Consider the following 12,912-nt stretch of genomic DNA (forward strand, 5'->3'; position numbering starts at 1 on the left):
GATGTATCCTTGCTATTTAAATGGGAAGGAAATATATATATAATAGTTTATGTCAGCATGTCAAGGACATCAAGAAATGCCACCTGAGCTTTCACAGGCATTCATCGGGGACTTCAAGCTGGTGAAAATGGCAGAGGGCCTTGACCTAGGTCAGAATTGTTGGCTTGGAACAGGGATATTTTACAACTTTATGAACACACTGAATAAAGTGATCTTTGCCTATGGTCAAGGAACATGAAAAATGAGGGAAATATACAGACATTAAAGAAACATGGGAATTTCTCTGGACCCTCATTTTCTTCTCTTATACAGATGTTCACTGTAAACTTGTATTGATGTGGCAACTCCATATCTGAACAGTGAGAGAGGAGCTACCTTAAAGAGCTCTGAATTTTGAGAAAAGGTTATAGTGACGCAGGTTCACATGGATAAGGCATCCTCATCAAAATAGAAAAATTGAATGGTAACATGAATGGCTCCTTATGTATAAGCTGCGTCTCCTTCCATAGTCACACTATTTTGTGTCAGAGTGAAGATGAAGGAATTCTTACAGAATGAGAAGAGGAGAAGGAACACCTAGCAGGGTCTTGGTTTGGGCTGCTTTTCTGAGCATTATGGTGTGCTGGAATTTGGCTGGGGTTACTGTTTTCAAACAGACACAATACACAGAAGAATGTTACCAGTTAAATGGGGAGGACCCTAACTCTCTCTTCCCTCCTGCATTTTCCAGGCTGGATGCATGCAGGGTACCCCATCATGTGCCATCTGGAGTCAGTGCAGGAGCTCATCAACGAGAAGCTCATCAGAACCAAGGGGCTGTGGGGCCCCGTCCACGAGCTGGGCCGCAACCAGCAGCGGCAGGAGTGGGAGTTCCCACCACACACCACGGAGGCCACCTGCAACCTGTGGTGTGTGTATGTGCATGAGACGGTCTTGGGCATTCCTCGAAGCCGTGCCAATATTGCTCTGTGGCCCCCAGTTCGGGAGAAAAGAGTCAGAATCTACCTGAGCAAGGGTCCCAATGTGAAAAACTGGAATGCATGGACCGCACTGGAAACGTATTTACAGGTACTGGGCAAGAACGGCAGGTGACGGGGGACCCCTACTGCGGGGACCATCTGGGGAACTGTCAGATAATGTTCTAGTGGCCCAGAAGACCTCCCATGGCCCCTGTCTCACACACCAGGATATGGGGGCCCTGACAGAGTCCAACTGTGACAGTCGTATTGATGATGTCTCTCCGTGTATCGCTTTGCATGACCCTCAAGTGGATTTAATTGCCTGAGCCTCACCTTCCACCCCATAGAGCTACATGATAGTAAATAGAAAGCAGTGAGAAAGGTTAAAAATGGTAGAGGCAAATAAAGTACTATACATGTACTCACTGTCTCTGGCTTTAAAGCCAGACATACCTGAGACTGAAGCCAAACTCTCCTACTTAATAGCTATCTAAAACCAGTCTCCCCTCCCCCATACACACAATCCATAGGCTATGACTTACGTTTTTTTCCTTAGATGAATGTACCATCTTCTCATTATGCCTTGGCCATGCCTCAGAGTCCCCGTTATGTAGGCAGTCCAAGAGTCCTCACTGACCTGGACAAGGAGGTGGCCTTGCCTTTGACCAGTTGTTTCATGCCCAGTACCCTCCCTGCAATGCCTGGATCAGTTCCTGGCATGAAACTGGAGAGTTTCATCACCTTGAATTTCAGAACTCAGTCTCAGGCCAAGCATGCTCTATTCTGGTTCTTCCACCTGCTGGAGGCTCTCTCATTCATTCCCACTGCCATGAGAATTATGGGAAACAGCCAGGGAGGCTCCACTTCAACCTTGTTATGGCTGCTTTGCCCCAGGAACACCAAGTTTCTCACTGGTGAAATAAATGTGAAGTTGGTCTGGAGAACTGCTCAAGTGCTTCATAATTCAAGCTCTGTAACTCAACAGCCTCCCGATGGCTGCCTTTTTCAAAAATTACAACTCACTCTTAATTCTAGTTACCCAGACAATCTGTAGTCTTCTACTTCTATCCAACTCACTTTTTTCCCCAAAGGCCATTTTAATAGCCTTGCACATTGACAAAGATCTATGATTAATGAGGATTTCTTTGTGCCAGGATGAGGTGGAAGTTTCCCTATTATTGAGGTTTCACTTTTCAACTCTTGAGAGATAAGAGGATTTTTCCAATTCTGCCAATTTTAAATCCTTGTGTAATATCGTATCTCCATTTGCATGATCTAGTGGGATATATGGATAATGACAGTGGTAGAAAATATTGATATTAAGCATTGCAGTTATTACCATGGCCCTCACTGATTGAGTGTTCACTTGGTGTTGAGCACCGTGCTGGTCCCAAGGCCCTTCCTAAGGTTAGAATGTGGGAGAGCAGGGCATGAGGCCAGTAGGCAAAATGGAGGAGAGCAGGTCGGTGATAGACGTGAAGCTGATGGGTAAGGGGTTACATACACTAAGTTCACTTATTATAGTGGTTCTTGTTGGACCCTCTTTTATTTCTCAATCTCAGCTGTATTTTTCTTTCTCTTTCCAGCTACAGGAAGCCTTTGGTTGGGAGCCATTCATCCGTCTCTTCACCGAGTACAGGAACCAGACCAACTTACCCACAGATAATGTTGACAAAATGAATCTGTGGGTCAAGATGTTCTCCCACCAAGTGCAGAAGAACCTGGCTCCGTTCTTTGAGGCCTGGGCCTGGCCCATCCAGAAGGAAGTGGCTACCAGCCTGGCCTATCTGCCTGAATGGAAGGAAAATATTATGAAATTGTACCTCCTCACACAGATGTAAGGAGTGCCCATCGAGGTGGCAGGTAGAGAGGTTTGGGGAGGTAGGCAGAGGTGGGGATTCATTCCTCTACCTCTGCCTCCCAGGGTCTGGCCTTGTCCTCTTAGTTCGTTGCCCTATACCTTATTACCGACTTCAGTCTCTAGGAAGTGGGTTCAGAACACAGCCAAAAGTGGAATCAGAATTTCTCAGGTGCAAGGGCTTCTGTTTCTGCATCTTATTCCTCTGCTCTCAGCTGCCACATTCCCTCCTAACCCTGCACTGGCCCAGTCCCGAGAGCTTTGGCACCTGCTTCTATATCAGCCCTGATTCACCATCATAGGCCATAGCCCAGAGGGGGTAGTTCTCATGTTGGCATCCTGAGGACTCCCTTTGGGCTTTTGTTTTTGATCAGTTGTTCCAAAAACTTGACCATAAAACTCAACTGGAACACAAATTTACCATGAGACCCAGACAGCTCCCGGATGGGCGCATATATTTTGTGACTTGAGCAGTTTTCAAAGTGCTAGACAAGCATTCTGGTATAGTGGGAAGAGCCCAGAACTAGGTAGGGTTAGCTCTTGGGAAAGTCATTTCAACTTGGTGCTCTCATTTCCTGTGTGTAAAATGGGGATAAAAATTCCCAGTTCACAGGGTTGTCTGGAGGTTCAGACTGATAAATTCTGAAGAAGCTTGTGAGGTCTGCAGAGCATGTCATCTAAGGGGTTTTTCTATTTTATGCTGGTCCACAGGATAATGAGCTTACTATTTTCCATCCTCTCTCCAGAATTTAGAGGTTAGGATAACTCTTTCTACAAGTAGCTTGCCTGTGTTCAAATTCTGGTTCTTTCACCCACGAATTGTATAACCCTGGCAATTTCCTTAACTTCACTGTGATTTAGTTTTCTCATCTTTAAAATAGTATCTATCTCATAGGATTATTGTGAAGATTACATTTTATAAGACCTCTAAAAAGCAATGGAACAGTCCCTGGCAGGTAGTAGGTGTTGAGAAAATGTCTGCTGCCATTATTATTATCGAATTGACTGATCATTCTTTATGAGCTAGACTTGACTTTTAGATTATATTTACAGAGGCGGTTGTAGTTAATCCTAGCCCATATTGCACTTTATACAGCAACCTCTGAAAAGATTCTGCTATGTTGCCTTATGAATCTAAAGGAAGAGCTCTAGAGAAGAGAGGAAAGGAAGAGAATTTAGAAATTCACAATAGGTTTTTTAAAAATAGCTAAAAATTTTAGTTTTTTTAACTTAGATTTGTAAAGCTATTTATAAGAACCCCATTGTGAATTTGGAGCTCCCTTGGATCTCCTTACCCAGTTCTATCTTACACATCCAATTCCTTCTTTGATTAAATCAAGACTAGATGTCTTGAAGAAACGAGATCAATTCCATAATGACATTTGGCCTTAACAAACAGAGTGTATCTGGTTTCGTGACAGTGTTTATATTTCTGTAACGCAGATTCAAGACACAGTCCCTGTCGAGTTACTCACCAGTTTCGCAGACAAAGTCCACACACATAGAGGACTTTACTCTGAAACAAGATAATTGGATAGAGTTCACCCAAACCTACTTCCTTTTAATTTTATTCAGAATCCCCTATCTCTTTATAGTTTTAACTAAAGTTGGCTCCTTTTGATTGATGTCATATACATCCAGCCAGTTTCTCTTTAGCTCACTGTTTATTTTAATTATTTTAATATATCATTTTATTTGCTTAATTGGTAATTGGGTAGATATGTAGACTGTAAGATTTGACCTATAGAGTTTTTTCTTTGGATTTTTTTTTTCTTGAGATGGAGTATCACTCTTGTCGCCCAGGCTGGAGTGCAATGGCACGGTCTCAGCTCACTGCAACCTCCACCTCCCAGGTTCAAGCGATTCTCCTGCCTCAACCTCCCGAGTAGCTGGGATGACAGGCGCCCACCACCACACCCAGCTAATTTTTTTGTATTTTTAGCAGAGATGGGGTTTCGCCGTGTTGGCCAGGCTGGTCTCAAACTCCTGATCTAGGTGATTCACCCACCTCGGCCTCCCAGTAGATTTCTTTATCATGTTATTTGTCAGTCCTAGGATTATTTCTCCTGATTGCATGAATATCCATTGCCTAGCTGCTTTGAACATTAGACATTGGATATTTGTTCAACATTTAAAATAATTGTTATCAATTATTGGGTGTATACCAGTTATTGTAGTGATTCCTTTATATAGATTGTTTCATTTAATCTTCACAATAATCTCATGACATGGCAACTATTATCACTCTCATTTTATTTTATGAAACAGAGAACTGAATTTAATGAAGATAAGGTAAATTATCTGAGGCTATATTGCTAATAAGTGGTTGATCTGGGATTTGAATTCAGGCATTCTGATTATAGAATGGGCATTCATAACTACAGTGCTTTGAATGACCCAATCAATGGGTAAATAAATAAGCCAACCAGCAAACCAAAGGATCATTATGTCCCTACTTGCCAGAGCTTTGGCTGCATATACTTACCCATCATCTATTTTTATCAGAACAAAAAGTCATTTTGTTTATCCCAAATGACAATTCAAAGAATTTAAGGTAGGCTCCTGAAGTGCTTCCCAATATATAGTGCTGGAGTGAGCCCTTTAGCATCAGCCAGATCTTTTAGGTTCTGGGTTATTCTTTCTAGGGTACCATGAAAGTGTTCTCTAGTTTGTTGGATTTTGAATGATGGACTATTTCGGTGAAGTACCTGACTCCCAAAGATCCCAAACACTGCAGGTTCTCAGAGAGGAAATTAGAACCTCCATCTTTGAGAATATGTGTATCCATTCTTGCCCTCTTTAATATATTTTTAGCAGTACATCCCAGGGATATATTTAAAATATAAAGTTATCCATGTTACTTCCGTGTCTAAAAGCCTCCAGTGGAATTTCTAATTTGAGATAATGAACTAAACATAAGTTTACCTTCCCTCCCTCCCCAGGCCCCACTGAAATTGAAGTCAAGAAATGCAAAAAGGAATTGACACATCTCAGCAAAGAAAACTGAAGGGATTTGGTTATAAGTGGAGAAGATCTCAGCACATTTCTGGAAGAGAGAAAGTGGATGAAGCATGATAATGAAAGAGTGAAGAACCTTTCAGATAAAATATAAGCTGATCTGAACAACATAACCCCAAAGAGACTTGAGCACCTGAAAAGTTTGTCTACTGAAGAATTACTCCGGTTGTAAAATTGAGCCCTCTCCTACTCTTCCCCAACTCTTATGCACAGAACACAGGCAGTCTCCACTATTGATACCCGTTAAAAATGTCTTGTTATTGTTGCTGTTGTTTGTATAAAGGAATTGAACAGACTGCCTGCAGAGATATAAGAGTTGGTGCTCCAGAAAAAAATTTCTCTTCTAGTGGAAATAAGTGCCCCCAGCCAGTAGCAGATTCTCTACTGACAGCTGAGACCTCCTACTCAAGTGCCTGTTGCCTTCAGGTATAGAAGAGATTTGCTGAAGAAACAGACCTAACCGTACAACAGCAGAGGAAACCCATGCTGACTGTTATAGAAGTTAACAGTTATGTTGATTCTTAAATGGGAATAGTGAGTTAGAAATTCCCAGACATGGGTGATGGGGAGGGAAGAGGAATAAGAAAATTCACCAGGTAGAATTAGGGGCCTTGAAGATATGACAAACTCTGAGGGAAACAAAGACAATGTAGAAAGAATAACTTAATTTTAATTCCATCTTCAGAGAGAGTTGGGGTGTATTTAAAACTCAGGAGTTCGAGACCAGCCTAGGCAAGATGGCAACACCCTGTCTCTACAAAATAATTTTTAAAAATTAGCCAAGCATGGTGGCATGTGCCTGTGGTCCTAGCTACTTGGGAGGCTGAGATGGGAAGATCACTTGAGCCCAGAAGTTCAGGGCTACAGTGAACCATGATGGTGCCACTGTACTCCAGCCTGGGGGACAGAGTGAGACCCTGTCTCTTAAAAAGCAGCAAAAGAAAGAGAAAACTGAGAATAAGAAGATCTCTTTGAAAATAAAATAAGACTGCTATAAGTATTTGGTATACGGTCTGGAAAATAAAGTTGACGGAATCTCTCCAGATAAAGAGCAAAAAGAGATAGAAAATATAAAGAAAGAAAAGAGACATAGACAATCAATATTTAATGTTAGGAGTTCCTGGAAGAGAGAACAGAGACAATGTAGGTGAAGAAGTAAAAAGAAAAAGAATTGAAGAACAGAGCAAGCTAAGTCTCCAGATTTAGAGGTCCCAATAAAATCTACATCTAGACACAATATTGTAAAATTTTGGAATATTAAGAATAGAAGGAAGACATTAAAGTGGCCAGGGAGAAAACAAATGAGGTCATCACGATTAGCTCAACACAAAAATGGATGAGAAATAGACTGCTGACAGATTTGTCATCAGCAACACTGAATGCCAGAAGTCAATGGGTCAACATCTTCACATAGCTTATAGAAAATTTTTATACCTAGAATTTCACAGTAAGGCAAACTGTCAAGAAGAATATCAAAGTGAAGACATTTTCTGACAGGCAAATTTTCAGAAAGTCTCCCTCCTTTGCACCCTTACTGAGGAAGTATCTTGAGGAAGCTCTCCAGCAAAATGAGTATGAAAACCAGGAAAGAAGAAGGAATGGGATCCATAAAACAGCAGAAAGAAGAAGAAATGGGATCTATAAAACAGTGGACCTTACTTAGGATGTCTCATTCTAGAGTGACAGTTATCCAAAAGGATATCTTACTCTAGAGTGACAGCTATCCAGCAGACTAATTTCAGATGAGAACACAGTCTTGGGCTTTCTGGGAAGAATGTGCATTCAGTGCCATAGATGGTATCATTGAGAAGCTGGGATGCTTGAGAAGGTTATTTAGTCAAGAAAAAGACAAATCAACAATATGTCAAAAAATTCAGGTCCAATTATAGAGCAAAATAAAATGAGGCATGATTTTGAGTTATTCATGAAAAATAAGAAGAGGCTTGATAGGTACATTTCCTTTTCTATGGCACAGGCATGATGATATTGGGTGTGTAGGGAAGAAAATATCCTAGAAAGAAAATATAGTAAGCTCTCAGTAAGAAGTATCTAGCCAAAATAATATCGATATCATTTATTAGTATTCAGTGTTCAGATCAGCCTATTGACAAAGTGTGAAAGGCTTCATTTTTTATTCAGAACTGAAGTTGAAAGTAATTAATGCTGACAAAGGGAAAGAAAGCAGAAAGAGATTGAGAATTAGAGGAAGATAGGTGGAATCAAAGGTAGAGATACTTATATATTCAAAGTGGGGATGAAAAGATCTTCAGTTAATGGAACAAGAACTAGAGGATTAGTATATTGTTCAAAGCTATAAATCAAACCAATAGATGTATTAAAAAGTGATGTAACTATCAGACATTTGGAGAGAGACGGACAAAGGAAAGTGGAGATAGTGTAAGTTAAATCCTTATCTTTTGTAATGGGGAATTATTAAAGATGGTGTAAAGTCACTAAGTCAGGAAATTATTGCTCAAACATATTATTTAAAGTTAGAAAGTTAGTTACCAGACGATCTAAAATAAATATTGTTAAAAGCATTACCTCTAGGGAATGGGACTAGATGTAAAAAGGGTGGGATGGGAAACTGTGTTTTTCATTTTAAGTCCTTCTGTACTATTTAATTTTTTACCTTGTGCATGTATTACTTTGAAAAAATTTCTAATAAACCCAAATAAAAATCTTCCAGTGACTTCACATTGATTAAGATGCAACCCAGCTAAAGCTTTTAACATGGTTTTCAAGGTCCTCAAGTACCTAGGTCCACTTGATGTGTCCAGGCTCATGATATCTCCCCACTAGTCTCTTAAGTATCTTCCAGTTGTTAAAATACATTAGGTATCTTCCAGTTATTAAAACACACTTCACATTCTTTTGTTTGTACAGGTGTTCCACAAAAAACAAAGCCTACTGCTGATCTCACCATGTCTGCTGAGTAAGCTTACCATCTAGTGGTTTTTTTAATATTTGTTGCATGAAAGAATGTCCAATACAACATTGAATGAAGTTTGCCAACTTTATTCTTTTCCAAGAAGGCCTTTGATGTTTGCCCCTTTTCTGGGAAACATGTCAAGAAGGACCCTCCAGGGCCCTAAGCTTTCCTGCACTCCTCTTCATTTGACAGTTTTAATAAGTTTTAGTCTTACATGAGGCCAGCTGGTGTCAGAGGATTTCTGTCCACCTGTCAGTCTCCCTGGTGTACTCTTTGCTACTTTCCCTGAACATCATAACCTCTTTTCAGCTATTTTTAACCCTGTACTTTGGAGAAACAGCCAACTATCTAATGGAAATGTTTAGGCCACCAAGTTTCTTTTTTTTTTTTTTTTAAGTTTTATTTTACTTTTAATTGGCTCATAATAATTGTACATACTTATAGGGTATAGTGTGATGTTTTGATACATGTATACATTTTGTGCTGATCAAATCAGGGTATTTAGCATATTTTTCACCTCAAACATTTATCATCCCTTTGTGGTAAGAACATTCAAAATCCTCTCTTCTAGCTATTTTGAAATATACAATATACTATTGTTAACTATAGTCACCCTACTGTGCAGTAGAACACCAGAACTTGTTCCTATCTAACTGAACCTCTGTACCTGTTGACCAGTCTATCCCCATCTCCCCTGCCCCACTACCCTCCCAAGCCTCTGGTAACCACTATTCTACTCTCTACTGCTATGAAATCAACTTTTAAAATTATAGAATCTACTTTTGTGTGAGATTGTATAGTAGTCATCTTTACATGCCTTGCTTATTTCACTTAACATAATGTCCTCTGGGCCCAATCATGTTGCCACAAATGACAAAATTTCTTTTTACAGTTGAATAGTATTCCATTGTGTATATACACCACATTTTCTTTATCCATTCATCCACTGATGGACACTTAGGTTGATTCCATGCAGCTATTGTGAATAATGCTGCAGTAAACATGGGAATGCAGATATCCTTCCACATAACTGATTTTATTTCCTTTGGATATATGCTCAGTAGTGGGATTCAGGATCATATGGTACTTCCATTTTTTAATTTTTTTAAGGAAACTTCATTCTGTTTTCCATCATTGCTGGACTAATTTACAACAGCATATAAGACTTCCTCTTTCTTCACATTTACCCCAACATTTGTTATTTTTTGTCTTTTTGATAATAGCCATTCTAACTGAACTGAGGTGATATGTCATTATGGTTTTAATTTGCATTTCCCTGATGATTAGTGATGCTAAGCATTAGTATGTCTTCTTTAGAGAAATGTCTATTCAGGCATTTTGCCCATTTTTAAATGGAATTATTTATTCTTCTGCTATTGAGTTGAGTTTTCTATATAGTCTGGGCATTAACCCCTTGTCAGATGCATAGTTTGCATATGTTTTCTCCCATTCCTTAAGTTACCTTCAATCTGTTTCTTTTGCTGTACATCTGAATTTTAATTTACTGTAGTACCATTTCTCTATATTTGCTTTTGTTGTATGCTTTTGAGGTCTTACTCAAAAAACCAATGCCATGAATTGTTTCTCCCATGTTTTCTTCTAGTATGCTTACAGTTTCAGCTCTTAAAGTTTTTAATAAATTTTAAACTGATTTTTATATACGGTGAGAGATAGGGGTCTAATTTTATTCTTCTGCATGTGGATATTCAGTTCTCCCAGTGCCATCTATTGAAGAGCCTCTTCCTAATGCATGTTGCTGACACTTTTGTTGAAAATCAGTTGGCTGTAAATGCATGGATTTATTTCTGTTCTGTATTCTGTTTCAGTTATCTATGTGTCTATTTTTATACTGGTACCATGTTGATTTGGTTACTATAGCTTTGTAGTATATTTTAAAGTCATGTAGTGTGATGCATCGAGCTTTACCTTTGCTCAGGATTGCTTTGGCTATTTGGGGTCTTTTGTGGTTCCATAGAAGTTTTAGGATTTTTTTCTATTTCTGTGAAGAGTAGGGATTGCATTGAATTAGTAAATTGCTTTGGATAATATGGACATTTTGACAATGTTAATTTTTGCAATTCATTGTTATCTTTCCATTTATATGTGTGCTCTTCAATTTCTTTTATCTGTATTTTATAGTTTCCACTCGAGATCTTTCACCTCCTTGGTTTACTATATTCCTGGGTATTTATTGTACAGCTATTGTCAATGGATTGCTTTCTTGATATCTTTTTTTAGGTAGCTTGCTGTTGGCATATAGAAACACTACTGATTTTTGCATGTTGATTTTGTATCCTGCAACTTTATTGAATTTATTTATTCTAACAATTGTTTTGTGGAATCTTTAGGATTTTCTATATATAAGATCATGTCATCTGCAAACAAGGACAATTTGACTTCCCCCTTTCCTATTTGGATGCCTTTCATTTCTCTTGCCTAATTGTTCTGACTAGGACTTCCAGTAATATACTGAACAAAAGTGGTAAATGTGGCATCCTTGTCTTGTTGCATATGATAGAGGAATAGCTTTCAACTTTTTCAGTGTGATGTTATCTATGAGCTTGTCATTTATGTCCTTTATTGTGTTGAGGTATGTTACTTTCATATCTAATTTGTTGAGAATTTTTATCATGAAGGGATGTTAAATTTTATCAAATTTTTTTTCTTTGTTGAAATGATTATGTCATTTTTGTCCTTCATTCTGTTAATGTGATGTATCACATTTATTGACTTACATATGTTGAACCATCCTTGCATCCCTGGGACAAATCCCACTTGATTGTGGTGAATTATCTTTTCAATATGCTGTTGAATTTGTTTCACTTGATTTCATTAAAGATTTTTGCATCTATGTTGATAAAGGAGATTGGCCTATAGTTTTCTTCTTGTGTTGTATCCTTGTCTAGTTTTGATAATGTTGGCCTCATAGAATGAGTTTTGAAGAATTTCCACCTCTTCAACTTTTCAAAATAGTTTAAAAAGAAGTGATACTATTCTTTATATGTTTGGTAGAACTTAGCAGTAAAGTCATCAGGTCCTGGGCTTTTCTTTGATGGGAGACTTATTGCTGATCATTCTTGTTACACATTATTGACCTGTTTAGGTATTTTATTTCTTCATATTAGTTAAATTTTGGTAGGTTTCATGTGTTCAGGAATTTATGTAGTTCTTTTAGGTTTTCCAATTTATTGGCATATAATTTCTCATAAAAGTCTTTTATGATCCTTTGTATTTCTGTGGCAACTGCTTTTTTTTAAATCTCTGATTGTATTTATTTGAGTCTTCTCTGTTTTGTTAGTCTAGCTAAAACATTTATCTTTTCAAAGAACCAACTCTTTGTTCTACTGATTTTTATGTTATTTTCAGTCTCTATTGCACTTCTGCCTGATCTTTATGAGTCTTCTGATAGTTTTGGGTTCAGCTGGCCCTTGTTTTTCTCATTTCTTGAGGTGCTGCATACAGTTGTTTATGCAAGATTCTTATACTTTTTTGATGTAGGCATCTATTGCTATAAACTCCCTCTTAGAACAGCTTTTGCTGTATCCCATAGGTTTTGGTATGTTATGTTTCCATTTTTATTTGTCTCAAGGAATTTTTAAATCTTCTTTTTAATTTCTTTATTGATGCTCTGGTTGTACAAAAACTTGTTTTTAGTATTCATGTATTTGTGTATGTTCTATAGTTCCTCCTGGTATTCATTTCTAGTTTTTACTACATTGTGGTAAGAGAAGATGCTTGATGTGATTTTGATTTTTAAAAATTTCTTCAAATATGTTTTGTGGACTAACATATATTCTATCCTGGAGAAAGTTCCATGTGCTATTGAGCAAAATGTACATTCTGTAGTTATTGGGGGGAATGTTTTGTAAATATCTGCTGGGTCTATTTGATCTAGAGTGTAATTTAAATCTGATAATTCTTTGTTGATTTTCTATCTGGATGATCCATCCATTGCTGAAAGATGGTGCTAAAGTCCTTTTTATTTTATTTCAATTTTTCTTTCCCTTTAGATCACATAATATATGCTTTATGTGTTGCTTTATATATTTACTTTATATATTGGGTGCTCTGGTGTTGTGTGCTCATATACTTACAACTGTCCTAACCTTTTGCTGAATTGAGTTATTATATAATGACCTTCTTTC

General features: G+C 38.1%; 1 protein-coding gene across 9 annotated transcripts in view; it reads left to right on the forward strand.

Moving 5' to 3' along the window:
• Window positions 1–8,523, forward strand: part of TCAF1 (TRPM8 channel associated factor 1) — a 50,777-nt gene extending 42,254 nt beyond the window's left edge. For 7 of the 9 annotated variants that reach the window (XM_003896772.4, XM_009204071.3, XM_017957260.3 and 4 more), the window contains 3 exons: window positions 731–1,068; window positions 2,546–2,796; window positions 5,760–8,523. In XM_003896772.4, coding sequence (XP_003896821.1) covers window positions 731–1,068; window positions 2,546–2,796; window positions 5,760–5,769 — 599 coding nt within the window. In that variant the 3' untranslated portion in view covers window positions 5,770–8,523. Of the gene's footprint in view, window positions 1–730; window positions 1,069–2,545; window positions 2,823–5,759 lie in introns of all 9 variants that reach the window. The other 2 variants (XM_031665059.1, XM_003896773.4) reach the window with 1 other exon arrangement.
• Window positions 8,524–12,912: the final 4,389 nt, after the last annotated feature.

This window comes from Papio anubis, chromosome 4 (genome assembly GCF_008728515.1).
Source record: "Papio anubis isolate 15944 chromosome 4, Panubis1.0, whole genome shotgun sequence".
Classification (NCBI taxonomy): Eukaryota; Metazoa; Chordata; class Mammalia; order Primates; family Cercopithecidae; genus Papio; species Papio anubis.